Source organism: Manis pentadactyla, chromosome 2, assembly GCF_030020395.1.
Source record: "Manis pentadactyla isolate mManPen7 chromosome 2, mManPen7.hap1, whole genome shotgun sequence".
In the NCBI taxonomy this organism is placed as follows: domain Eukaryota; kingdom Metazoa; phylum Chordata; class Mammalia; order Pholidota; family Manidae; genus Manis; species Manis pentadactyla.
In genome coordinates, this window is record NC_080020.1 from 149,945,098 (window position 1) to 149,972,819 (window position 27,722).

General features: G+C 42.7%; 1 protein-coding gene across 2 annotated transcripts in view; it reads right to left on the bottom strand.

Moving 5' to 3' along the window:
* Nucleotides 1-762: 762 nt before the first annotated feature.
* IL1RL2 (interleukin 1 receptor like 2) overlaps nucleotides 763-27,722 on the bottom strand; it is a 34,522-nt gene continuing 7,562 nt past the window's right edge. For both annotated transcript variants that reach the window (XM_057496890.1, XM_036907391.2), the window contains 8 exons: nucleotides 22,014-22,176; nucleotides 18,965-19,039; nucleotides 16,987-17,116; nucleotides 16,136-16,272; nucleotides 11,490-11,633; nucleotides 3,529-3,690; nucleotides 1,958-2,339; nucleotides 763-1,292 (listed from right to left, as the gene is read on the bottom strand). In XM_057496890.1, coding sequence (XP_057352873.1) covers nucleotides 1,256-1,292; nucleotides 1,958-2,339; nucleotides 3,529-3,690; nucleotides 11,490-11,633; nucleotides 16,136-16,272; nucleotides 16,987-17,116; nucleotides 18,965-19,039; nucleotides 22,014-22,176 — 1,230 coding nt within the window. In that variant the 3' untranslated portion in view covers nucleotides 763-1,255. The remainder of the gene's footprint in view (nucleotides 1,293-1,957; nucleotides 2,340-3,528; nucleotides 3,691-11,489; nucleotides 11,634-16,135; nucleotides 16,273-16,986; nucleotides 17,117-18,964; nucleotides 19,040-22,013; nucleotides 22,177-27,722) is intronic.

Here is a 27,722-nt window from a genome sequence, read left to right on the forward strand (position 1 = left end):
CCCAGCGTGGTCATCACTGGACCTCTACATAGAATCTTATAAAATTCTAAGATCACATCCCATAAATATAGAAACAAAAGACCCTCTAACCTTCCTTAGAGCCTATGGACCTTTTTAAAGTCCCTTTGATAGCCTGAAAAATTCTGTCAGCCTCAAATGGCAGCCAAAACTTGGGGTGTAAGTACATTTTTTCTAGGGAAATATCTCCATCTTTCCTCAAATTATCTAAAAGGGCCACTATTTAAAAGGACAGGATTTACTGCTATAAGACAAGCCTTATCCATCTTCTAAAATATGGATCTATTTTAAAAATCCCGAATCAAAGCCCAGAGTCTGACAACAGGAGTGTATATTCAAATACACTCAGTGAGACTCACTGAGAATACAGCACAGTGTCCGAACACGTGAAGCACAATTAAATTATTTTTAAAGAGCAAATACTAAAAAGATAAAGAGTGGCCTGATGTCAACTCAGGACCTGATTATGATAAACAGATGTGTAATGCCAGGTCACCTTGGAACATAAATTTTAAAAGACCAGAGAGGGCTCCTCCTCACTTAAGAACCCACCAGACCCTCACACCACCTGCGGCCTGTCTACTCCTCCCACCACACCAGGGCGACTGCTCTCCAGCTCGGTCCCCGTGTCCCTCCCCTAGGCCTCGCTCACATTTCCATCCTGCCCACTGGCTGAACACCTTCCAGCCCCCACTGGCTTCTTTAATCAACTTATGCTGTAAAGAAAAAAATACCACAGTCTCAAGGGGTTGTGAACAATAGAAATTTATTTCTCCCACTCCTGGAAGCTGGACATCTGAGGTCGGAGTGCCAGCATGGTGGAATGAGGGCCCTCTTCCAGGATGCAGAACTCTCCCCATGTCCTCACGTGGCAGGGGGGGGCAGGCAGCTCTCTGGGGTCTCTTTTGTAAGAACACTCATCCCATTTGTGAGGACTCCTTCCTCATGGCCCCCCCTAACACCTTCACATTGGGCATTAGGGCTCCAACATGTGAACTTTGGGGGATGCGAGCAGGCCACTGTTTAAGGCTGGGCATGGTGACCACAGAATGAGAGAGTTCTACTGTGTACCTAAGCTCCTTAATTCAGGATCTTTGAAAGTCAAGATAGTCTACAGCCAATTTTTAGTATCAAACATCTTTGTGACTGTTACCTCCTAAACTGATGTAGCTAACTGACAGATTACTTTGTTTTATGTGGACTAGAATTCCACCATCTCAGTGTGGTGACTCTTCTCTCACATGTTGCTCAGAATCCTGGCTGACAAAGGCCACCTGGAAAAATAAGTGAATTATTACTTATTTTGGTTTGACAGGCCAAGTCTTTCAAAACCTGGGGCCCACCAGGAGGGTGACTAATTGTGCCACAGTTGGTGTCCACTGATCAGGATGACCTCTAAGGTGCTTCCAGTATCAACGCCCTAAGACTGTGGCCACAGCCATCTGTTTGCACTAGAGGAGAGGGGCTCACAGACACAGCAAATAGGACCGGGGCCCTGTGGACACTGGCCAGGCATGCAAACATTGCCATTACCTTTGCCAGCCCTCCCCAAGCCCACAGACTGCCCGCCAGCCATCTGCTGACCACCCAGTCTCCCATCCCATGGGTGCCATGCCATGTGACCAAACATCCCGACATCTGAAGCTGTCACTCTACAGCCCTCCATCTCCCCCTCCCCAGGGGCCCAAATGTTAAATCTACTCCATGTTCAGCAGTCGTTCAGAGCCAATAGGTTAAAGAGGGTTTTCTAGAGAGGTGATGTATTTTCCTAAAAGAGTAGTTCTGATCAAAACAAGCAAACACAGGCCCATTGGCAATAAGCACACACGGGCAACTTCAGGTGGGTGGCCCGAACGCACTGCATCCTTGTCTGACGGTGAGCCTCCCATGACAACAAACTCTCCAGCAAAGGGTGACAACCCCCGAGTTGGCCTCCTACTCGCCAGGCAGGAGATCACAGGGCATGTGCTTCAGCAGCTGGACAGCAAGCGATGGGCGCCTTCTGGGAGGCATGTGGTATCTCACTTTCTTCCAGAACTTGGTCTTTGCGCACTGTGACCTCTCCGTGAAGTCCCCACTCCACTGGACAGACCCATGCTTCTGTCTGATGTACTGAATTGACTCCGGCATGGCTGTATAGTCCTTGACTTTCTCCAATTCAATCAGAATGACCTTCATCCCGTCCTGGATGAGAGCATTGTACACTGCGATTTGTTCTTCTGACATGTTCTTTAACAGGTCGAAACTCGGGGATGTGGGACTTATGATGATGATCAGTCTCCTACACAGCCTAATGTTTTCATCAATGACGTTGGCCACAGCTGAAAATAAAGACAATGTAGAAGAGATAGTCTTAGAATAGATAAACTTGTTCTATGGATAAAACTTGGTCTTTCTTAGAAATGAAGACCAAATTATATATCCCCTCTATTCTTAGGATATAAGACTAGACTGTAACCAAGCAGGTTCTTGTCTTAGGTTTATTTTCATGTTTCTGGTGCCTAGAACACTACCTGGCACATAGGGGGTGCTCAATAAACAACTGTTAAGTAAGTGGAAGAATGATACTCATGTGCTTATGAAATGAGAGCTCTTCCATGTGTTTATGACAAGCACTGGATCAAATTTTCACCTCCTCATGTAGGATTATTTCATAACATGAAAAGTTGTGAGCCAAGATAGAATTGTTGTCTCACTACAGATACGAACAGCCTTCAAATCCAAAGTATTTAGACACCTTGTTAAATGACCCAGAATAGGCCACTAACAAATGCTATAATGTAATAATTTTGGTTTCCCGGTGACTAGAAAAGATGTTTTTTTCAAATTTCAGTCCTCTATAATACAGCCTTCAAAGAAGGAGAACATAAATTAGAAGGAAGCTTTCATTTATTGAGTGTCTAATATATACTAAGCTCCATACAGGTCCCTGCTCAGGTTTTAACTATATTTAATTCCTCAGATGAGTCAGGGAAGCATTCTTATCCCCATTTGACAGATGAGACAACTGAGAAGTTAATTGCACTGCCCAAAGCTACAGTCCTGTTAAATGGGAGAAGTAAATAAATGACTTCCATCTCATGTAGGCAAGGGAAGATTGGGGATTAGTTGTGGGGGGAGGGTATAAAATCAGCTTTAAACATGAGCTGATACATATATTCGAAATGACAGAAAACACTCAGCAGTTAGCCTCAAGGATGTAATGGCAAATGACTGCTTGGCTCCTTGCAGTGTCTTGCCCAAGGTTGTATTATCAACCACCTAGTCATATGAATGGGTTGACCACGTCCTTACTCGAACTGAAAACCATGCTATTTTAACCAGGAATCCCACTTATCCTCTTGCAGGAAGGAGCCCAAGAAGAGAAGAAAGCTTGGTCTACACTCCTTGGCTCTGGTGCACAGGCTTCAGAGGTGAAAGACTCCATGTGGTGCTATGGTCGGAAAGCAAGCCAAGTCCCTACCGTTTGTGCAGTGAAGTTGTTGTTTTTATAACTCATTTAAAACATACCTTGTCCAGGAAATTCATCTCTGCCAAATATAAATAACTTATATCCACATTGTCTCTCCAGCACCTCGGGCAGAATCTTTAACACCAGTGTCTCCACATCATTGCTCTGGACTTCTCTGCGAGGCTTGGGGTATAAGACATACGCATCATATAGCTTCCCATCTGAAAAGGAAATGGGACAGCTCACAGACTGACTCCTACCAAATTCTCTTATGTTAACGAAGTGAGAATCTGAGATGTTACCATGAGGTGCTTCTACTTGGGTTCAACGACTTTAGAGTGCCCAGTTGGCTGGCGTGGTGCCCAGCCCTTCCACACCAGGCATCCCATTCTTCCAACACTTTAAATACTCCACTCTGCTCTCTTCCTGCATGCATGGTTTCTGGGGAAAAGTTGAATAGAATTCATACCTTTATTTCTCTATACGTCAGGTGTTTTTTTCTCTGGCTTGTTTCAGGATTTTTTTCCCCTAATCTTTGATCTTCTATAGTTGAAAATGATTTTCTGTAGGTGGTGTTTTTTGTTTGTATGCTTTGGTTTTGGTATTTATCCTATTTGGTGTTCTCTGAGCTTCCTGGATCTGTGGGTTTGTGTCTGACATTAATCTGGGAGAAATTCTCAGTTGTTAAGTGGTTCAGTATTTCTGTTCCTTTGCCTCTTTCTCTCCTTCTGGTATTTGCCTTACACATACGTTACACCTTATGTAGTTGCCCAGCAGTTATTGGAAGGTTTGTTCCATTTTTTCCTCTTCAAACTTTGTTCCCTTTGTTTTTTGGTTTGGAAGGTTTCTATTGACATATTCTTTAGCTCAGAAATTCTCTCCTCAGCCATGTCCAGTCCATTAAGAAGTCCATCAAAGACATTCTTCATTTTTTGTTAGTTTTTTTTTCAATTGTTAGCATTTCTTTTTGGTTCTTTCTTAGGATTTTCATCTCTCTGCTTACACTGCCCATCTGTTCTTGCATAGGCTACTTTTGCATTAGAGCCCTTAGCATATTAATCAGTTATTTTAGATTTCCAGTCTAATAATTCCAACATTCCTGCCCTCTCTGCTTCTGATATTTGCTTTGCCTCTTCAAATTGTGTTTTTTTGCCTTTTATTATGCCTCATGATTTTTCCTGATATCTGGCTATGATGTTCCAGGTAAAAGGAACTGCCATAAATAAGTCTTCAGTATTGTGGTGACATGTGGGAAGGGGGGAAAACTTCTATAGCCCTATGCTTATGTCGGTCATTTAGTGAGCTTATGTTTCTGGACAATGACTTCACAAGTGTTTCTCAGCTTTTTCTCTCCCCTTGGGCAGGCAGGATGGCTAGGGTGGGCTGCAGTTGGGTATTTCCCTTCCTCCAGGCCAGCCAGGCTCTGATAAAGCCCTAACAGGCTCTGGTTAGCTAGTTCATCCTGGGGACATGCCTCATTAAGAACAGAGAACTCCAGCATATTTTGGAATGGCTTTTTTTCCCTCCCCTTGCTGGAAGCACAAGGAGATTTTTCTCTGATATTTACTGTCAGAACCTGGTCAGGCTCCTGGAGGTAAAACTCACAAAAGTGTGGGTTTTGATCCCTTAGGACTGGTCCTGCTGAAGATCTTAAGTCTCAGATTTGTCCACACTGAGCCTCCAGTAATTTGTCAATTTTTCTACCCCACTGACATCTCATTCTCACAAATTGCCCTTTGAGGGAGATGGTCTTATGGTCTTATCCTTATTAGACAAGAATGAATCTGAGACTAGAAAGACTGCATCATTTCTCCAAGGTCACATAGCCCCAACTCCAACCCAAGTCTCTCAGCTCTATGCCAACCACTCCTTGTGGTATGGCTCAAAATGACAATGGAAAGCAGGAGCCTCCATCACCATGACCCTTGACAGGTTCTCTGCCACAGAGGGCTGTCCTAAGGGCACCAGGAAAAATGGGTGGAATCTCTTGGAATTTAGACCCACCAGTGAATTCCCTCATTACAGTTGCATACCACATCATAGAGAAACCAAGTACTGAGCAGACTCTAGGACTCTGCCATGTGGTACTGGGAAGTCAAACACAACAGCACACGTCATCATCAACAGAGTGAGCAAGCACTGACCGAGCAATAAAAGTAACAGTGGCCGTCCTTGCCAGTGTGCAGAGGAACAAGGCACAAGATCTAACTGGGATGCCATTCGTCGACTTAGACATAAAAGCAACACAAGGCACTGTAAGATAATGAATGGATCAAAGGACAGAAGAGACCAAAAGAAAGGAAAGTCCCCCACAGTCTGGAGCTCTTGGACAAAAATTCACAAAGGACATTGGAGAGCTTCTGGATTTTAAGTGGTAGGGAGGGTTTAGGAATAAACGAAAGGCAGGAAGAGAGGGTAAACAGGCCACTGAAGGGGAGTAGCTTTGAAGGGCCTGGAATTTATGCCCGACTCAAGGGTCATACGAATGAGGGCTGGAAGGTTTGTGGGCACCTCATTGGAAAATGTTTTTTTCAAGCTCTAGCCTATTTGGAAATTCAAAGCAAACCTAAGGGGAATTGGAGAGGGTAGCTATCCATTTCTATTCCCTTTTTCTGGAGGTGTGTTTGATGAACAGACTTGAAGAAAGGCAAAAGCAGGCAAAATCTTGTAGTCTCTCCTATTTTTTTTTTGTCTAAATAATAGTACAGATGGTCCCTGACTTAGAATGGTTTGTTTGACTTATGATTCTTGACTTTACAAAGGTGTGAGCAATACACTTTCAATAGAAACCATACTTCAAATTGTGAATTGGGACCTTTTCCTAGGCTAGTGGTGTGCAGCAGAGAGGCTGATGATTCTGGCCAGCGCCAAGCTGCTGCTCCCGGTTGGCTGCCTGACCCTGAGGGTGAACAGCCCACACGCTTACATCCATCCTGTACCCATACAACCATTCCGTTTTTTACTCTCATTACAGTATTCAATAAATTACGTGGGATATTCAACACTTAATTATAAAATAGGCCTTGTGTGAGATGATTGTGCACAACTGTAGAGAGTTTAAGCACATTTAAGACAGACCAGGCTAAGCTACGCTATTTGGTAGGTTAGGTGCATTAAATGCATTTTTGACTTAATGGTATTTCCCATTTATGATGGGTTTGTCAGGATGTAACCCCATTATAAGCGGAGGAAGATCTATAGTTAAAATGTGTACGGAACTTGAGTGTCTGCATGCAGCTTTTCTCCTTCCATGGATTCTCACACCACCCACAGCCAACCTTCAGTTCTCTGCTCATCTTTCCTGCGTATCCTATGGAAAAGGGTAACACACGCATGCACACACACTCATGTATGCACACTCATGCACACTCTTTGTCAGTTTCCCCACCCCCTATCATGACAGGGAGCAGTGTGAGACTGGGGGTTTGTTTAGCTCCCGCTCGACCCCCAGCACCCGGAGCAGAACCCAGTGAAGAGGACATCTCCATCACTACTTGCCGAATGTCCACATGGGGCTTGATTTTACAGAGGCTCAAAGAGATTGTACCTATGTGGGGTGACAGAGAAATTTAGATCATGAGCAGATTCAGCTTTTAGGAAATTAGAGTCATAGGGCAGGTACTAATGAGAGGATCAGTTTGTCTAGAGTTGGCAAAAACCCACCCAGCTAACACTCCTTGCAGAATGCCTTACATGTCACTTGTCGGGACCACCACTCCATAGGTGAGTATTTTTCTGGGTAAAATTTAATGTCATACACTTAACTTTCTAAAGTCAGAGAATTTTTGTATATGTATATATACACACCGGGGAAAAAAGATTTCATAAAATCCTTACATTACTAGACCTCTTAGGAAGGAATAATATTTTTCCATTAAAAATTATGACAGTATATACCCTCTTATGATAAAGGGTTGGTTGGGTTCATCCTCTATTTACCACATAGTGGAGCCTCCCCAGGAAATGCAGTATTTCCTGGGCTCTGAACTACAGGCAACTCTGTCCCAGGTGGTGCCCCTGCTGTCTCTCTTCTCTCAGTCTGTTTTTCTTTTTTCCCTCTGATGAAAAGAAAGGAAGAAGAGAAAAGACAACAAAAAACCATTTTTGCTAAGCCACCTCTCTCTTTTGACAGTGTCCCTGGCTCCATGTTTTTAAGCAAGTATCTGAGGGCACGGCCACTCCTTCCTGAGCAAGATGCAGACCCAGGGGCAGGAGAGATTTTGGTAGCAAGAGAATCTCATACCTTTGAAAAACTCAAAATATAAAAATGTTCCCAATTTTTTATCTTTCTTTTTCTTTCTAAGTTTTTGAGTTGAACTGTATCTCCCTGACTTGTTCTCAAGATGCAGTGAGTGCTTGTCACTTTCAAATGACAAGTTCGTAATTTACTGACCAGTATAGCAGAAGATCAAGCAGTAGCCATCTGGCTTTGCTTCCACCCGCTGGTTTTGAAGGACCCTCTCGGGCAACTGCACGCCCACACTTCATGGCTTTGCCTCTCACAGTTAACTGTGAGGGTCGCATTTGTACCCTTGGATTTCCGTAGTTGGAACCTCAAGGCTACATGGTTTCTCCTGGTTCCCAGCTGGCAAAGGCACCATCTCCATTCAAACCGAAGTCTACCACTCCTTTGGGGTGGCTGAGTAGACAATTGGAAGCTGGAAATTTCACAAGGCTTTTCCCTGATTAGTCTTGTGCAACTATGACAAGTTATATTTTCGAAAATTAGCTCAAGCAATTCTTCTGGTCGCACGTGCTCTTGAGAGCTTTTCCATGCCTCTCCAAAGAGGGGGAATCTATACCCACACCTTAAAATCGAGTAGGATTCTGCAGCTGCCCTGACAAATAGAATGTGATAGAATTGATACTAGAGATTCAGCATCTGAGACATGAGAGAAAATAATGGCCTTTACCCAGCTTTCTTGCTCTTGAAACACTAGCCCTCGAAAGCTAGTCACCATGCTGTGAGGAAGCCCACAGTAGCCCACACAGAGAGACTGCCCTTGGTAGAGGAGCTGGGGCCACCAGACAATGGCCAAAATCAACTGGTCTTCCAGCAGAGGCCCCAGACATCACACACCTGAGACAGGCCATCCCCATCAAGGCCATCTTACACCCTGACCCACAGATTCTATAAGCAAAATAAACGGTTGTTCCATGCTGTGAAGTTTTAAGGTAATTTTTGTCCCAGCCAGAGTAGCTAGAAGAGCAGTTGAGGAAATAACAATGCATAGCAACAAATAATGATGAGTTGCACACTCCCACCTATTTATTTCATTTAAAAAAATGCAGAAAAGTAGACCTACTTTTGGGTTTTCTGAGAGAACTGCCCTGTGGGCATATACTCACACAAACTACTTGGTGCCAGTTGACCAAGTATCCAGCTCAGCTCCTCTTATTTTCTAAGGAGATTCAAACCCACATTTGATGTTAAAGCATCTGCACAAGACTTTATCAGCTATTGGCAAAAATACTGTTTATTTGCATAAATTAACATCATGAAGGATTGACTGAAGATTATTCAATTCTGTACTTTCTCTCTGTATTGCTATTGCTGAATTTTCAACCTGATCAAACAGGACCAGTGGAACAATCAGACAGAATCAATCTGGCCTCCGTTGTAAGAGCTTTTACTGAATCACATGAAGTTTGTTTGCCATGCCCATTAATAATTGTATTAATAGTTAGATGCGTGTAACTTACAGTTTTATCAGTCACTGACAGGCCTGGCTACCAGTTCTGCATATTCCCTATCAAACTACAGGAGGTACTTTAGAAATTCTCCTTCCAGGTGTGCATTTGTGTACAGAACTATAAGGATCAGTTTAGAAATCTACTAAAGAGATTTTCATATGCCTCATGTTGCTCCAGATTGCATCGTGGAGAATGTACTTGTAGAACAGAACGATTAAAAACAACAAAGTAGGCACAGTGAAGGAAAGAAAACAAATGTAGAATGGTAAAATAAAGCCTTTAAAACTGAGGACTCTACAAAAATTTTCCTTGGAAAACTGTCCCAGAGAAAGTCATGTGTGCCTACGAGCAACTGAAAGGCTTCTGTGAATGGTCAGCAATGACTCTTGCCATTACTTTTGCCTTCATTTCTAAAGCAAGCTCCTTGTCCTTAACAGTCCCAGATGCGTCATTAGCCCCACTCCCGGCTTTATTTCACCATTCTACACTTGTTTTCTTTCCTTCTCTGTGCCTACTTTGTTGTTGTTTTTAATCGTTCTGTTCTACAGGCACATTCTCCACGAAGCAATCTGGAACAAGATGAGGCATATGCAAATCTCTTTAGTAGATTTGTAAACTGATCCTTATAGTTATGCACATACACTCCTGGAAGGAGAATTTTAAAAGTACCTCCTATAGTTTAATAGGGAATAGGCAGAACTCATAGCCAGGCCTGTCAGTGACTCATAAAACCGTGGGTTGTACACATCTAACTATCAATCATGTTGTAAAGCTTAACTAATCCAGTTGGAATAAATAATTTATCCTAAGAGGGACTAATTCCTCTACTTCCTCATTTGTATCTGCCACCCATTGCTCCACACGTTTCCAAATAACTCAGAAAATATCCTTAAGAGACATAAAGCTGGCAAGAGCATCTGGGACTAATTTTAGAGTGCCATCACTAGCTCACTGCTAAAGCCAGCCCTCAAAGGGGAATTACGGCATAGTTCTCATAGGTTGAGCTGTAGAAAATTCAATCATGAAGTGCACATGTACTCCCCCGAATTAAAACAGAAAGAGAGAACCCCTGGCTGACTGCCAGCTCCGATGTCCAAATCCCCAGCCCAGCCTCAGCAGAGGGTGGGGCTCCCTGAACTCTGGTCTGCTCAGTTGATCTTGCTCAGTGTGAGTCACTATGCCTTTTTTCTCTTCCTGCTAAACTGGGCCTCACTAACAGGCAGCTTCACCGGGGCACTCAGCACTCACGCTCTGGGAGTCCCAGTGAGTCAGGAGTTACCCTCACCGAAGTCAGTGCTGTCCCGTCATCCATCAACAGAAAGCAGCCATGCCACTCACATCTCTGTGTCAGAAAGACACACGGTCACGCATTGAAGTCTCTGATCACACAGACGAGGCTGGAGCAGGGTCCCAGGCAGGCTAGGCATGCTGCACTTGCAGGGACTGCAGCCCTGAATAGAAACCCCACGTCTGAGCTGATCATCGGCAGCACTAGAAGAGCTTCAAATTGCATTACACGTGCAAAGCCAGATTTCCACAGTGGAATTTATCATCAAAAAAAGAATTCCTTGCTTTCTGCATTGCTTAAAGGCTGCCGATTTTGTTTTTTTCCTTAATTTATATTTTGTATTGAAGTAAAGATGATAGGGATTACTATACTGGTTTCAAGTATACAGTCTAAGTGATTTCACAGTTACCTACATTATTAAGTGCTCACCCCAACTAGTGTAGTTGCTGTCAATGTAGAACTATTGACTATATTCTCTATGCTATACTTTCATCCCCATGACTAATTTATATTATGATTCAGGTTTTGCGAGGCTGCCAATTTTGAATTCGAAATTGCTTAGAATAAGATCCATGTTAGGACACTGATGTTTTACCAAACATGTGGACAACAATGTGTACCATGTTTTTTATATGCAAAGCAGACACTTAGCATAAATAATGCCCTTCTCTGTAACAGAAACTCCTAAGTCATGCTTGGACACCCATTTCACCCCACATTCCTGCTCTTGTGCACATCACAAGTCTCTGAATTTGAAAGGTAAATCTGTGCATCTCTATGCATGTGAACTGTTCCTGCTGCTTAGCAAATATTTACTCTGCCACTGGTAGCCAGCCACGTTACTGGACTGAACAATGCTGGTGTCCAGGGACAAATCACTTCTCTGAAGTATGACAAGTTCCAGGAAGACTTCTTTCCCTAAACTTGCTAACAACATGAAAAGCAAGCCAGTAAAATGTGGTAAAGAATACCTACAATGGTTATACAGATGCACAGATACTAACTATGAGGCATTTTTCAGTGGTTACCCACACTTACCTTTGAGGGTCTCAGCGGAATGGAAGGCACTTCGATACCAAAGTACAATGTCGATCTTAAAAATGTTGTAGATGCACGTGGCACACAGAGCCACACCTGCCAAGGTGAGAAGTCCTCCTATCACATAAGCTTGCAAATTTGGAGCTAGAAAGGACAGCAAAAATAAATTTATTAATAATAATCATAAGACAAGGCCAATTATACACTTTAGTTGCATAGATCCCATTGCAAATGCTGAGTGGAAATGTACTGATGTCAGTGAGGTGACTTCTTAAGTATTTCTTTACAGTTAGATATTAGGTATGTGAGTAGAATAATCTGGTCTGGACTATGAATTTTAGGGAGCAAATGTGCTCTTGGGAACCTGGGGAGGGACATTCTGCAGAACCCTAACTCCCAACGGCCAATGCAATGTGGCTGCACTTGCATGACGACTGCTTTTGAAACACACCTGTCCACAGCCTACTTAGCCAGCACCAGACTCTCCAGGGCTGAAGCTCAAGCACGTTTATTGGGAAGGTTCCCCAGGTGGTTCTGTTGCACATCCTTGATTATAATACACTGTTATAACTGCTTTCCCAGTTACTCACAATTGAGCAGCAGGATACCTGTCATAAATAAAGAGCCATCGGTTGCCTCCTGACAGCCACCTCTGCTGGCTCCATAAGACCACCTCGTCCTCTGCACCAGCCATGTCCAGGCTGGGTACCTGCTTGCAAGACACAGTCTGAGAAAGGGCGTTGACCCCGTGCTCTGCTTTGTGAGCTCATTGCAGAGCAATTATAGCAAAGGGAGTGTGCGAGGGATGACCAGGGCATAGAACTAGTTCCTCTGGAACTCCAGGTCCCTGAAAACATGCTCCTACACATCCGAGAAGAGGAACAGCATGCCTCTCTTCCTTACCACAGCCCAAGCCTGTGCTGCCAAAGAGGGAGGCTCTAGGAAGGAGAGAATTCAAAAAGGGGAAGAAGGAGAGAGGAAGAGAAATCCTTCCCATTCTTAGAATCTGCCACACATACCACTTCCTTCAACAGCCACCTACCCGATCATCAGTCCCCACCAGAGAGGGTGGCAAAAGGGGAAATTGATTTTGCTTGAACACCCAGAATACTCTCATCTTTAAAAACACTCATTAAAGATCTTATCACCTGGCTCAGGCCACATGATGTTGCAAAGACATCCCTGTATACTACCGCCTGCCTTCACATACATGGCACAGTAAAGCACAGTAACTAAACACCCATTCTGTACAAAAAAATATCAATCCATGATGAAGTTCCCGGCAGCCAGTGGATCTGCTCTGTGTGCCGGCACCCAATCCAATACCAACCACTTGTTTGAACCTCTAGCTTCTATTAGATGGAGTCTCCCCCGACCCCCCCCCACCCCCATGCTGCCCTTCTCTTTGCCCTTTGCCAGCTCATGGAGCAACAGTGCCACCTCTCCCTTTGGGAGGACCCGTGGCTAGGAACCTTACATCATACTTCAGAGATCTTGGTATTAATAAGAAGATCATGTTCACAATACTTAGGAGATTCAAAAAGCCCCTGGTAATTAGACAGGAATGATGGCCTGAAATTCTTGAGTTGACCATTCATTGGATTCAGGAGGGCTGATAACCTCTGCTCTGCAAATGAGCTAAAAGACAATGAAATTTGAAACAGGAAATTAATAAGTTCAAAGGGAGCATAGGCTTTGAAACTGAGATAGTGTGGGCTCACTGTTGAGACACCAGCTGCCTGCTGTCGGCTGTGTTAAAGCTGGTATTCACCATTTGGGTCCACGTGGCTTCCAACAGCCTTAAACTGAGATGGCGCTGAGAGCAAGTAATTTAAAGAAATTCATAGAAAGGTACACCCAATCTAGACAACTTGGAGGTGGCTCCAGACAAGCCAAATGAGATTCAAATCTGGAGATGTCTTCATCAAAAATAAGGAAGTCCAAAGGGGAAGCTGTAACTTTACCTCTGGCCTCAAGTAACCCACCAAGTGGCTAGGATTTAAGACAGTCATAGTCTTAGGAACTTAGGAAAAACAAAGAGCACATGTCCAAAAATATATTGCACGTGAGATGTGAAATAAGTGTCGATAGGAACACAGATGAATTTAATAAGCACAGGTTTCTTAACTGACCTAAAACAAGAGAAACCAACAACCTGTCCCTCGTCCCACATGACCAGCATGTGTTAACTGATAATAGCATTAGTTCCTCTGATTCTGGACTTCGCCTCAGAATTCTTCTGAACTCAGGGCTTCCAGGTAGTCAGCACCTGTAAGTCAATCATTAGCAAGGATGTACCGGTCATCTTCAGTCTAGGTTACTAGACACAGAACTCAACTTCTAGGTTGAGACAGATTTTCATTATAACTACTCAGGTTTTATGCAATCTCCATGGCTTCTGTGGATAAACTGAAGGTTCCTGTGGCCAGGATTCTCACCTGGCCCTGGTCGGCTAGCTCACTACACAGGTGTGGGCAATACATTGTTATTGACTCTATATAAAAAGCTCTGTCTAGTGGTCTGGACGACATGGTGGTAGAGCTGCAAGGCTGCAGGAGAACAGAGACAAGACTGCAGTGGTGGCAGCACTGAGGACAGATACTGAGACAGCTGCAGGGGCAGAAAGGCCCAGAGGCAGAGACCGGCTTGCTGCGTGCAGACTCACTCTGAGTCGACAGGATTCTAGTGACTGACCTGCCACCGTGGGAATAAAGTTGGGTATAACCCTTTCACCCCAAGAATGTTCTACTGGCATTTCTTTGGTCACACTGAATCCATAGTGAGCTTGCCCAGGGCTGAAACCCATTGGCAAGACAGCTTCCTACAGTCAGCTTCCCCTCTTTTCTCCGAGGTGGACCCTAAGATACTCTCTCCAGCTGTTTTATTCCTAATGACATACCACAGAGGAAAACTTCTACATAAATACCAGGACACTCATACAGAGATTCCCACTGCAGCACTGTTTGTTAATAGTTCCAAATTGGAAGACTCAAGTGACCACATATTTAGAGTGGAATGAAAACTGTGGCCTAAGTATTCAGTGGACTAGGATTCGACAATAATGAGTGAACTACAGTTCCATGCTACATCGCTAATGGATCAGTGAACCCCGTACACCTAAGAAAAGAAGCAAGACATAAAGAAAATATACTGTATAGTTGACTTTATAGAAAGTTCAAAATAGGTCCAGTTGACAGGTAAAAATGCAGGGCTGCCCCCTGGAAAGGGAAAATACGTCTGGAGGTGCAGAATGTACTTGCACCTGCTCAGAGATGACAGGTGAAGTCATGAGAGTGAGGAAGGTTGGTTATCAGGAATAAGAGAGCAAAAAGAGCAGCCCTGATGACCACATCTCAAGGTCACCCAAGGTGGCAGCAGGAGAGATAGATGTGCAAGACTAATTGGGGGGAAAGTGACAAAGTGACTTTCCAGGACAAGGAAAAGCCACTGAGGAGAAATGGACAGTGGTGGCTAATGGGCCCAAGGCTCCTTCCACCTGACTCAAGTCAAGAGGACTCTCCATGGGTCCAGAGCGAGGAAAGGACATGCTGTGTGCTCACTCACAGGGAAGGCGGCTGGGGACAGACTGACCTTGGCCTCCAGGTCGTAGAAGTGAGGGAGAGAATAATCGCTCCTCAGGACTGCAGGCTGCTCTGGACATACACTATTGGTCACTATTGGAAAGGAGGCGATGGACACTCAGGAAGGAGGTCAGGAACTTGGCAGGGGCCAAGGCACATTTGCCAGCTCCACACAGCAACCACTGAACTGCTGTTTTATGGCACATTCTAGAAAAACATTTCTGGTAGGACTTGAGCTAAATGCATGAAAATGCATTCCCAAACCTCCAAATTCATGAATACCATAATATATAATGTCTTCCATTATATTTAACTGATCATTAAGGGCACTGGAAAATTCGAGCTCTCTCTCTTGCATGTAGCTAGCCAAAAACAAAATAAAAATAAGAAGTTGATATTACTAGAATAAGGGAAGAAAAAGCCATACTGGTGAACCACACTTCAACATCTGACAAGGTACTGTAAACACATCCCCTAATATGCTAAGCACTTAAAATTGTTCTCAAAACTACGATTTCTTCCTTCATTATCTACTCTCTGGCTTTATTACCTCCAATGGATGAATAATCAGCACACTCTGTACAGTAAGTGTGCCATTGGAGGGCACACATGGAGTCTGAGATCCTCCTGTTCAGATAGAAGAATTCAGCCTCCATGGATAATTTTACAAAGTTACATGATCAAATATACATCAGCATTATTTTCGTATCAGACTATTTATAATAAACAGCCTAAAACCTGAAAATCGTAAGTATATGATTATAAAAGTTGAGCTTTCAGGTTTAATAAAGGAAAACTTCTGCTTTCTAGAATTCTGTAGAATTTTGATGCATAAAGTCTCCATGTACATTCATCTGGCACTTTCCAAGTATGCTGCAAGGACCTCAGGGTCTTACTCTGAGAGCATCATCAGACACTGCATCAGCTCTCTCTAGATTTCACACTGAGTTTCTCTATTTAAATCCACCCTGCTGCTTCACACTTTAACGCCACTCCTCTTTTGTATGTGTTTCCTGGCCATCATTTTGAACACTTAGAACAGTGTGGAACCCACTGGAGCAGCACCTGGCAGCTTTAATATAAAGTGAGCAGCAGACACTCCAGCATGGCATGTGAAAGGACGGCCATAATCTTCCATTTTCACTTCTGAGAAGGTTATGTTCATCGTGTAAAAATTATGTCTGGGAAAAGAAATGTGGGTTCTGTAAAAGAAAAGAACCAAGCATTAATACATGAGTCATAGTTAACCAACACATTTTGTACTCTCTAGTCTGGAGAATAAGGTTCTTTCCTGGAGAAAACTCCGGGCCACCATGTTACCTAAGAAAGCTTCACCAAGCAGCCTGGGGAGGTGCATGGATTGCGTAGTTCCAAATTTACGTTTTCTTCTGGACAGTGACAAGGCATGTGGTTCTGTTCATCACGGACACCATACTTGGCCCTAAAGGGCTTTCCCGAATTTCTCTCCACTTATTCTGACTTATCACACTGCCCTCAGACTTGTTTTGCACCACTAAATTTATACCACCATCAAGTGGGTTTGTACACTCAGTTTCACTCAAAGATTATGCACTGTCTCCTGCAGGAGTCCCTGTATGTTGTCTGTTGTGCTATTTAGGCCTTGAAGGCCATGGTCCATGACATGACTAAATCAGAATGAGACTGGTTTTAAGTGGCAGTTTGATCTTGCTGCCTGAAGGACATACTTAAGGTTACGCCTCATCTCTCCAACTAGGACTTCTTTGAACTGGATGCTTGGCCAGGCAAAGCACTGAGAAGATCTTTGAAGGACAAGCCAAAGGAGGGGAGGAGGAGGCAATGAGAACCATCTAGAAAAAGCAGTGCTGGCACCAAAATAATTCAAATGAAGAAATTCTTGCTTGCTTTTAGGGAAGCCAGCAAAACAAAGCACCTACTCAATTCCTTCTCTGATCCTTTTGGATTCTCTGTAGTAGATATCCACCAGGGTGTTATTGACTGTCCAGCACCGCAGGTTCGTGTTCTCCCATGTGTCTGTAATATTGCAGTCCACAATAAGAGTGGCGCCTACAGAAATCAAGTTCATAAACAGCAAATGAAAACTCTACCAAAACGACCTGCTTAACAAATACACTTTGCTTTTGAGCACTGTATTTTGATTGCCAAATATACACACCCAGCTCCCCACCCCACCAAGTGAAGTCAATAGTAATCCACTTTATTCTCTCCCTGGACAGAGCTCATAAGGGACAAGTGACTGTCCAGGATGCTCATTGTAAAGAGATAGGCATATGCTGCCAAATGTCATCCAACTTCTGATCAATGTTTTCCACAGTTATCAGGGACACAAATAATACTTCTATTATTAGTAACCTTGGCAAAGAACTTTTCAAAGTATTCTACACACATTTCCTCCCTGTGGCTTCATATCTTCAAAACTATGCTACAAGGAAGGAAAGGGGTGGGGGTGCCTTATCCCCGTTTTGCAATGAGAGCATTGAACTTCAGATTGGTTCTGCGACTTACCCAGGGTCACACCTGGAAAGAATGAAACATGGACTCTCGTTTCTAACCTCAAACCCAGTGATATTTCTACCTCACCAGCTCTGGCCCCTACCCTTTCCGCTCTCCTGCCCCTTATCCTGCCTCCACACACATTCACAAATTATAGTTAGTAAATGTACATTTTCACTTTATTTTTCCCCAGGAGCTTAATGAAGTTCATCTATTTACCACATGTAAAAAAGCTACTGCACTTCAAAACAGCCTGTATCAAGCTTATTTATTCTAGCCACTGTTAATTTTTTAAATAATTATTTTGTGAAATGTAACACATATACAGTAAAAAGTATGGAATGTTAAGTTACTTAATTATTATAAGCAAATATCTATATCCCCTTCATCCATTTAGAAGATAGTATATTGCCAAAACCCCAGAAGCCTCCCACATGCCTCCTGCCAATTTGATATTAAATCTCTGATATCTTCATCCCTGAACGCTAGCTTCTGTTGGCCAACATTCTGTTTGTATGTTCATAGATGCTCTGCATGTAGCTATACTTAATGCAGATGATGGAATATACTAATTCTTCCTCATTTCTTCTACTGCTGCTATATGTGCATTTGCATTGTTTCTAGTATTTGCCTTGTATGTCTAAGGCTGCTGCAAACTCCCCTCTGAGTGCCTCCTGGGGCACATGTGCACACGTTCCACATATACACATGGTAATGTATTAAAACACAGTGTTCTAAACATTCTCTCCTAGTCTGTCGTTCATGTTTTAATATTACCATTTTTCATATATATACAGACATTTACATTTTTTATATTAGTCTAATTTTTTTTATCTTTCTTGGTTTCTTCCACTGATTTTATGTTTAGAAAATATATCATTCTGAGGGTCGATGAAAATTTACCTGTGTTTTTTAACGGCACTTTTGTAGTTTTATTTTTGTTTGCATTTCTTTAATTCATCAAAAATGTATTTTTGTATCTGACATGAGGTGAAGAATGAACTGTATGTTCTTCAAACTTAATGAGTTATACTAACATCACACATGTAGTATATCTCACATTTTGTACACATTTTTAAATGCCACAAATCTTTTACTAGATTCCTGTATATTCTAGCATGTTTATATTATTTTTGTTATGTTGCTCAAATCTGTGTATTTCTATGCAAATATCAATATTTATTTATGTAGCTTTATAATATACATTAATATTTATCAGAAAGGTTCTTTTTTCTTCTTTTCAACTGTTTCTCTGCTAAGTCTTTCCAGCATTTTTTGACATGAATTTTTGAAATGCTTTGTCAAGTTTCAGGACATTCAGTGAAATTTAATTGGTATTACATTAAATTTGTTTATTCATTTGCCCTTAGTGATTTCAACAGCTTCAATAACTTTACTCACCAAGTTGTACTTCAATTGAGTTGTTTTTTGGATAAACGATTTCAGGGATTCTTCCTATATATTGTAATTTTTCTGCTAAGAAATCACACCCACATGAAATTGCATTAGAACCACACATGACACATTCCCAGCTACTGTAATGCAATAATAGCAAATATAATGCAATAATGGCAACAACAGCAAAAGGAAACAAGACAGAGCAGACATTCAATAAATATTAAATATTGGTTGAGGAAAAACAACACTCATGGTGTGATGAACTATCACTCCATTTCCCTTAAATTGCTAAGGAGAAAACCAAAAACCTGGGCAGCCAAGAAGAGCTCACTTCACCATTATCTATTTGGTGTAAATATAAACTGATGAGACCGTGTGGTAAAATCTCAGTACCTAATAATCCAAATATACTTGTTAAGCACAGGCTATAGGCAAAGCTCTGGCCTAGGCCCCAGAGAGGGAGAAAGACCGATGCTGACATCCAACCCACTGCCCAGTCCCCCAGCCCTGATTTCCATGCTCCCTGCATCGGGCCCCTCTCTCACCCTCCAGCTCTCTGACTCCTCCCCCCGACCTGACAACTGTCTCCCTGGTATTGACCCCCATCCCTTCATCTCCACTTCCTGCCTTCCCCTCGTGTCCACCAAAACTGAGCAGTCACCTATGTAGTCCCACAATCCCCCCATGTTTGGGGTCAGATGTGGGAGAGTGACCAGGGGAGGAAAATGCAAAAATCTTTTTTTTTTTTTGCACATTTCTACAGACTACTTGCACATTCTACAGACTATTCAAATGCAGCCTGTCACAAACAGAAGCCATCGCCAGCTAACACACCACCTTCCACAAGACCACACATACCTAAAATCTGGAAGTCATGCTAGGCAACAGCTTTTTCCTCACCCTCTTCAAAGCATGAATGATTAAGTCAAGCTCATTTTACCTCCTCACATCTCTGAGTCTGCGCCTCCTTCCTTACTCCTTAACCCTCCACTGTCTACACTCTCTCTATCCCCAGGTACTGTCATCCGCATCCACCTCTTTCACTATCATAAAGGCCAGTGATGCTGACAACCCTATCTCCAGAACTTTTTCTATGCTCCTGACCCATGTAGCCTTCCGAACGTATCTGCCTGGACAAAGCACTCAACTTACCCATGACCAAACCTATGATCTACTCCTAAATCTGGTTTTCCTCTAGGGTTACCTTATCTCATTGAATAGTCTGACCATCAGGTCAGTTGCATATGCCAAAAGCCTTAGCTTCCTTGACCTTGTCCCCTCCCTCACTCCGTATGCAATCCAATATCAAGACCTATGGGCTTTGCCTCCTAAAATGCCTCGAACTCATGCACACTTCTCAATCTCCAGTGCCACCAGACTGTCTGTGCCTCCCTGATGTCACAGCTGCACCTACCCTAATGGTCACTTCTACCTCTGCTGGGATCCTTCTGTCCACAGCAATCACACTGAGCTTGCAGAAATGTGAGTCACACTGTGCCACTCTCCTGCTCTCAAGCCCTCTGGCTCCTCACCATCATTCTTAGAATAAAATCTACACTCCCTGCTTTGCATTGCAGCCTCTTGCTTTATCTGGCCCTGACTACTTCTCCAACCTCGTGACCTACCATGATCTCCCTCACTCAGCATTGCCCACCTGCCTACTTCCCACCCATCAGGCATTGCAGGCTGTTCACCTCTGCTGCTCTGAGTCTGGAAACATCTCTCCCATTCCACCACTGAGTCAATGCTTCCTCACCATTAGCCTCGCTATCATCAGAGAGCCTTCCCTGACCCCCTGCCTTTTCAATAGGTCCTTACCAGTTTGATCCATATTTTCCTCTCCTTCACTGTATTAGCCTCCTTGGCAGTTACCCCCATCTCATTAGGGGATTATCTGTGTTGACTCTGCCTCCTCTCCCTGCTCAGACTTCAAAGCTCCATCAGAGCAGGCTGTTCTCCTCGCCCTTGTGTCCTCCCTGCCTGGCACAGGACCTGTCCCTGTTAGGCACTTAGTAAAGAGTCATTAAATCATTGTCTGGCTCCCCTGTCCCATCCACCCAGCTTCAGGTCATCAGCAGGCTTTTGGATATTGCATCTGCAGCCTAAATGGTCTCCAGAACTCATGACTCCCATCCATTCCTGCACAAACCATCTCAAGACTGGTCTCACCCATCACAAATGCAGCCTCATTGCTCTGTGCATGCACGCATCCAAGGGCTTGTGAGCGGTGGCACGGGAGAGCCTGCATACACTGCCCACCTTGACCTTTCCCCAGTTTAGCTCTATGACCTCATCCAAAAATTGCTAAGTATCCCCCAGTGTCATGAAGTCTGGCAGAAATTATGTGTGACACAGTGACAAGCAGAAAGATCCAAGTCAGAGAAATATGCAGGTTTCTGTTCTTTCCAATTAGTTGAGCAAATATCTAAAAATGAGTTTAAAAGAAAAAAATGCTTGTCTGGGCCCTGTTTCCAGCTTTGTAAGCTTCAATAAGTCACTCTCCTCTTGGGTCTCTAACAAGTTAATGGTTCAAGCTAAATTGTTTTTAGAGTTTCTTCTTCCCCCCAAGATTCTGCTTTCAAATCTCCAGGTTATACACTCAAGACCATTGGCATACCTGGGGTGAGCACTGAAATTCTGTGAGCATTCAGCTATCCTGGAAGAGGTTCAGAGATCTTGAACTCTGCAGCACCTGAGGCAGGGGAGGCCAAAGCTGGCATGGCCCACCAAAATCCACCCCAGGGAAGGCAACAAGATAGTAGTAATACCATCTACCATTTACTTTGCCAGGCACCCCAAAAGTCCTCTGTATACATGGTCTCACTTAATTTTTGCAAATAAACCAAGAGTTTTGAAGAATTCTGTTTTTTCAGATAAGAAAACCAAACTGCTCATGTCCTTCTGCCTCACTCTTTCTACCCACTGATTCTAATCGTGACAAGTTGGGGAGCCTGCTCACGTTCAGGAAAATCAAGATGGAGAAGCCCTTTTGCCCACAGCCAGTCATCTGCAAAGCTGAGAGGGCGTCAGGCCAAGGTGCGAGCTTACTTACAGATGTTCACGGCAATGCTGTTGACAACAGTGTACTGCTTCCCCGTGCTGTGTGTCAGTGTGGCTTGACAGGCATAGCTGCCTTTGTCCTCTGTGGAGACATTGTTCACTAAAAGCTTTGTTTTCCAAGAAGTAAACCGCTCTCCTTTAATCTCTTTACAGTCCTAATAAAAAACATCAATTAAACTCCAAGTCTTTTGGGGTACCCATTACATTCCCAATTAGCATCATCCTATGACCTGTGGGAAGATACAAAAAACTCTATGTGATCCCTAGAGCTTAAGTAATTTATAATCCAACTGAAGACTATATATGTATATATACATGACAAAGAGTTTTTAACAGGCTGCAAGGAGTGTTATAAATATTTAGTCTAACAGGAGTTGAGAGGAGAGAGACCAATGGAGGCTGGAAGAAGACTTCATGGAGGAGGACTGGGGCTGAGCCATAAAGGATTCAGTGGGAAGACGTGAACAGGCAGGAACGTCCTCCACCTACAAGGCCCCGTCTGTCTCACGGACAACTATCTAACAGCACCAAGGCGCCCTCCTGAGGCTGCAAGCCCCAATCGGTGACTGCTTCCACCAAGTTACAGGCTCAGTTACATCTCCACCTCCCGATGGACGGACTTCACATGGGTCCAAAGTCACTCTTCACCAACATTCTATTTGGAGGCCTGAGCAATAGCCAAAGTGTGCTGCCTAGGCTTAAGGGGAGCAGATGTCACCCAGCTTCTATGTCACCTCTGCTCCACCCCAACAAGGAAAGAGCCTCATACCAAAGCAACTTGAAGACTGGCCAGTGGCAGGATGCCTTTCTCTCTTGGCATCCTCACCGGCCACCCCAAGGGCAAGCTTCAACCTCATCTGTCCTGTCATACTTTCATATTCTCATGGGAATTGCTGCTCCATCCACTTTTCAGGCCCACTTCAGAACTCCTCAAACCATTCCCCTTTCTCCAGGAAATGCCACACTACAGAGTACTTCCTGGATAACTTAGTCCAGATACGCATTCGAACCCTTAAGTTCCTGCTGATTACTAGCACTGTGAGTGCTCTTGCTAATGCAGAAAGCAGAGGCAGTCCCTGTCCTCAGAAAGCTCTCAGTCAGTATGATGGAGAAGACAAACTCAGAGCCTCTGATGAAATAAAGATTTAATTGCCTAACTCTCAAGCTCTCCCCTCACTGAGTCAGCTGCAGTTCATCAGGAGACCTCACTCTCCACCACTGGAGAAGGGTGCATGGGTCCACCCTGGAAGGTGAAACCCAGTAATACCAGGATGAACATTTGTTTACCTACAATGTTAACTACAACTATATAAACAAATACCCTATATGGGAAAGCAAATTATAGTGGGACAATTGCTGACCAAATAGAATAGAAATTCTAATAAGAGTCACATGGTAAAGGCATCAGACTCTGACACTGACATGTCACCTTCTTTAGAGTAGGACAAACAAAAAGCATGAGTCTTTGGACTGTGAAAGCATCTTCCCTGGTTGGGGCTTGAACAGGCACAATCTCTGGACCTCCCTTTCTCCACTTCCATTGTTGGCCAGTACCTTTCTGATTAACTCATTCTTCTTTCAAGATGTCCATGTATTCAATCAGATCAAAGGTTGGCTGTGATAGCTTAAAAGCCCTCCTGTCCCTTTACAGTCACTAGGACAGCATCCACTGTTATCTACTGGGGTATTAGTTTAGAGTTAAAATCTCAGAAGGCTTTGATTTTTATTTAAAAATTTGTGCATGACAGGGAAGGCAGTATAGCATGGATAAGACAAGTACTGACTCTATAGCATCTCACTATACTGATGGACAGTTGACTGCATTGGGGTGTTGGAGGGGACTTGATAATATGGGTGAATGTAGTGACCACAATGTTGCTCATGTGAAACCTTCATAAGATTGTATATCAATGATACCTTAATTTAAAAAAATTGTGCATGATAGCTCACTAATGAGATTTAAAATAAAAGTAGTAATAATAATGGGAGGCAACGGTGGAATACATTTTATCTTTAAAGCACAAAGAAAAACATCTCTGGCTGAGCACGTGCAATAGTTCAGAGGCATCAAAGAGCCCAGGAGTCTGGGGGAAGATGCAGCAGCTATCGGAAATGATGTCGATGAAACCAGTCAGGAGCCCAGTCATGGAAAACCAAGGAAAGGGGATGAACATCTGAAGCTTTCTGAGCCAAGCAATGTGATGAGAGTATTTGCCTTTAAGAATGATCTCTGTAGTTGCTGTGTGGGAAAGAATTAAAGATGGAACAGTCCCAAAGACCAGGAAACCACTTAGGAAGTTATTTCCACAAACAAAGGCTAAACAAAGCATGAACTAGAACAGTAGTGGAGACAGCAAAAAGAGAACAAAAAATAATGATCTTAAGCAGTTCCAATCCACAGAATTTAGTAACAAAGTTGGACTATGGAGGGAGAATAGGACTTCGGTGGTCCCCGCTTAGGTATGCAAACATGTCGTCAGATAGAAGAGGGAAAGCAAAGAACATACAGAATAATCATCAGACTAGGGGGAAAGATAAAAAGTAGTTCTAAAAATGGTTCCATGAGCCATCCATTTGAATATAATCAAAACAAGAACAGAAGATGACCATGGCTAATAATAGGAATCTCAAAGTCTAAGTCCTAATCCAGTGATGGTTACTAAGGAAGGCCAAGACCTGAGGACCAGTCAATGGCAAAGCAGCCATAACTGAGGTCACTGGATCTGAGCAGGTGGGACAGTCTCCAAACGGTCCCCCCTCCTTATACTGGCTTGCCTCCTTGCTGCCGCCTCCCAGCTTCTCAAGCCAAGTGGTTATTTTGAAAATAAAGATGCCTGAGCCCCACCCACAGATCACCTGATTCAATTAGTAGAATGTGAGGCCAAGCATCTGCTTTTTTAAAAGAGCCAGAGGATAAAATTTGATACCCACTTAGGTTTAATAATCACAGATCTGAGTTCATTTCCAAATCCTACAGAACCTGAAACATACATTAAATAATGATAAATGATTGTAACACTTCCTATGCTGCTAATAATCACCCAGTTCCTCAAAGTCTGGGTCATCCTGGAATAAGAGAGAATAAGTTTTATCCTCAAGTTAGTAATCTTAAGGCTTAGAGAACCTTCTGGAATCATGTAGGCCAAACTCTCATTATATAAGTGAGAAAACTAAGGCTGAACACATCTGTTTCTGACACTGAGGTAATGGCAGAGTTGATTCTAAAAATCTACCTCTCTACAAATGTCCAGGGCTTTCACGTCGATGACCACAACAGGCTTAGGTCAGGAGGAAAACACTACCAGAGAACCCTACTGTCAAGACTTAACAGTGTCATAATACTGGTGCCAAGAGGCGACTGTTGCACAGCTGCAAGGTGGGAGACAGGATGCCCGTGGAATAAGTGCAAAGAAGTCACTCGGAGGGATGTGTAACACCATGCCCTGACAAGTCCAAAGCTGGACTTGGAAAGGGGGTGATGTTACAGTCAAGGCCCTGAGACTGAGCAGACCTGGTAATCGATATCCTCTGAGCAGAACAGGAACACTGTTAACAATTAAACTGGTGTCACAGCCAGTGTTAATAGGAGGAGGATGAAAGTATGCAAAGTGCTTATTTTAAGTCCTGACACACATCAAATGAGTACTTGCCACTGAAATTTTTTTTCATTGGCCTAAGAGTTAATAAGAAAAATGAAAAACATTGGGAGGCAGGAAGAACTTGGAAGTCATTCATCTAAGCAGAAATTTACTGAACATTTTCCAACTGCCAGGTATTATCCTAGCAAGTAGAGAAGGCACAGGTGGCAGCTATAAAGTCTATAAAGATGAACTTCCCATTAATGAAAACTAGGTGTTTAGCACTAACTATCCTAAGTGATTCCGAAAGTTATGGCTGATTGATGGATAAGACAGTGCTTATGACAGATTTATGGACTTAGGGGACAAAAGTTGGAGTCCGGGCCTGCCTGTGAGGACAGCCCTGGTGAACTCTCAGCCTTCTGTTGGGATATGAATTGATCCCATAGAGTTCAGTGGAACTTAGAACTAAAAGAACAGCACTAAAAAAGATTGAATCAGTCCTAACTTCAAATTATCTTTTGACCGCTGAATGGACTCAAGTAATCAAGTATGCTCACCAGCCAGAAGCCAAGGTAAATCCTCTCTTCAGGAATATTAGAGTACACAGAGCTTCAAATGAACTCTACAGTTTTTCATATTTAATGTCTGTCATTCAAGCAAAATTAACCATCCAATGAGAAAATAAGACCCTATGATCTAAATCTAAGAGAAATGGAAGACCCACAGGGAAACCAAATAATGGAATTATCAGATGTGGACTCTCTAATAATTGTGTTTAATTTGGTCCAGAAATCAAAAGATAAGCTTGAGAAATTCAACACTGTGTCTAAACTACATAAAATAACAAATAAAAGTTATACAATTGAAAACTCTCAGTAAGTAAAATTAAGGAACAAACTGACGAGTTTAATAGAAAGTTTGACAAGGCTGAGGTAATGAATTGAAAAACAGGTGGAAAAAAAACTCCATTGAAGCATATATGCACAAAATAATTGAAAATAAGGAAATGCATAAGAGATATAGAAATATGTTTTTTAAAAGCGATTAAGCATTTATATTATTTTGGATTCAGAAGATGAAAAAGAAAAGGTAAAAGCAGTATTGGAAGAACTAATAACAGAATAATCATGAAAGGAAAAAGTGACATCAAGCCACAATTTCAAAAAACACTACAAAGCTCATGCAGAAGATATAAGAGATATCCATAATTGGACTCACCATGGCACAACTACTAGAATCCAAAGACAAGAAGAGCATTTTTAAAGTGTTCAGAAAAAAGACCTATGACCTTGGGGAGGGCAAAAGTACTCCTTTCAAGATCATAAGAGTGATGACACTGTTTGCATCTCCTGGAAATCATGGAAGCCCTAAGATAATGGAACAAGATAGTCAAAATATGGAAAGAAAATAAATAACAACCCATCAAACACATTATACAAAAATTAAGATGAAACAAAGACTTTTTCAGACAAATATGAGGTAATTCACAGTAAGGGAATTTTTGAGGGATATTAGGCAGAAAAAACAAGTCCAGCCAAATGCTCAGAAAGACAGAGTAGAATGAAGAGCAAGGCAAAGGTTAAATACGTGAATAAATGTGAATTATTGACTGAGAATAATAATAATGTCTTGCTGTGTCTGAATATGTAAGTCAGTAACTCCCATAGTATGTAACCCAAAAAATTGCTAAATGGAGTTAAAGAATTCTAAGGTAATAGCTCCATACTTCTATTTGGAAGTGTTAAAAGTACTAGTCTGTATTAGAATTTAATAAAGTCAAGGATGAGTGCTGTGTCCAAAGTAACTAGTAAAATAATTGTTTGTTTAAAATGCGTAGTATCAAGTTAATAGAAGAAGAAACAGTTGATTCAAATTAAGAGAAGCAAAGAATACAGAACAGGCATGATGAATAGAAAATAACTATTAAGATGATGGATTTAAATCCAAACACATCAGTGATCATATTACACATAAATTTGGTGAGACTGGCTTTATGACCCCGCACATATTCAACTTCTGTAAATGCCCCATGTATATTCAAAAGAATGTAAATACTGTAATTTGGGTTTGTTAACTGTGTTATTCAAGTCTACATATCTATCCCTCCTTCTCTTTTTATT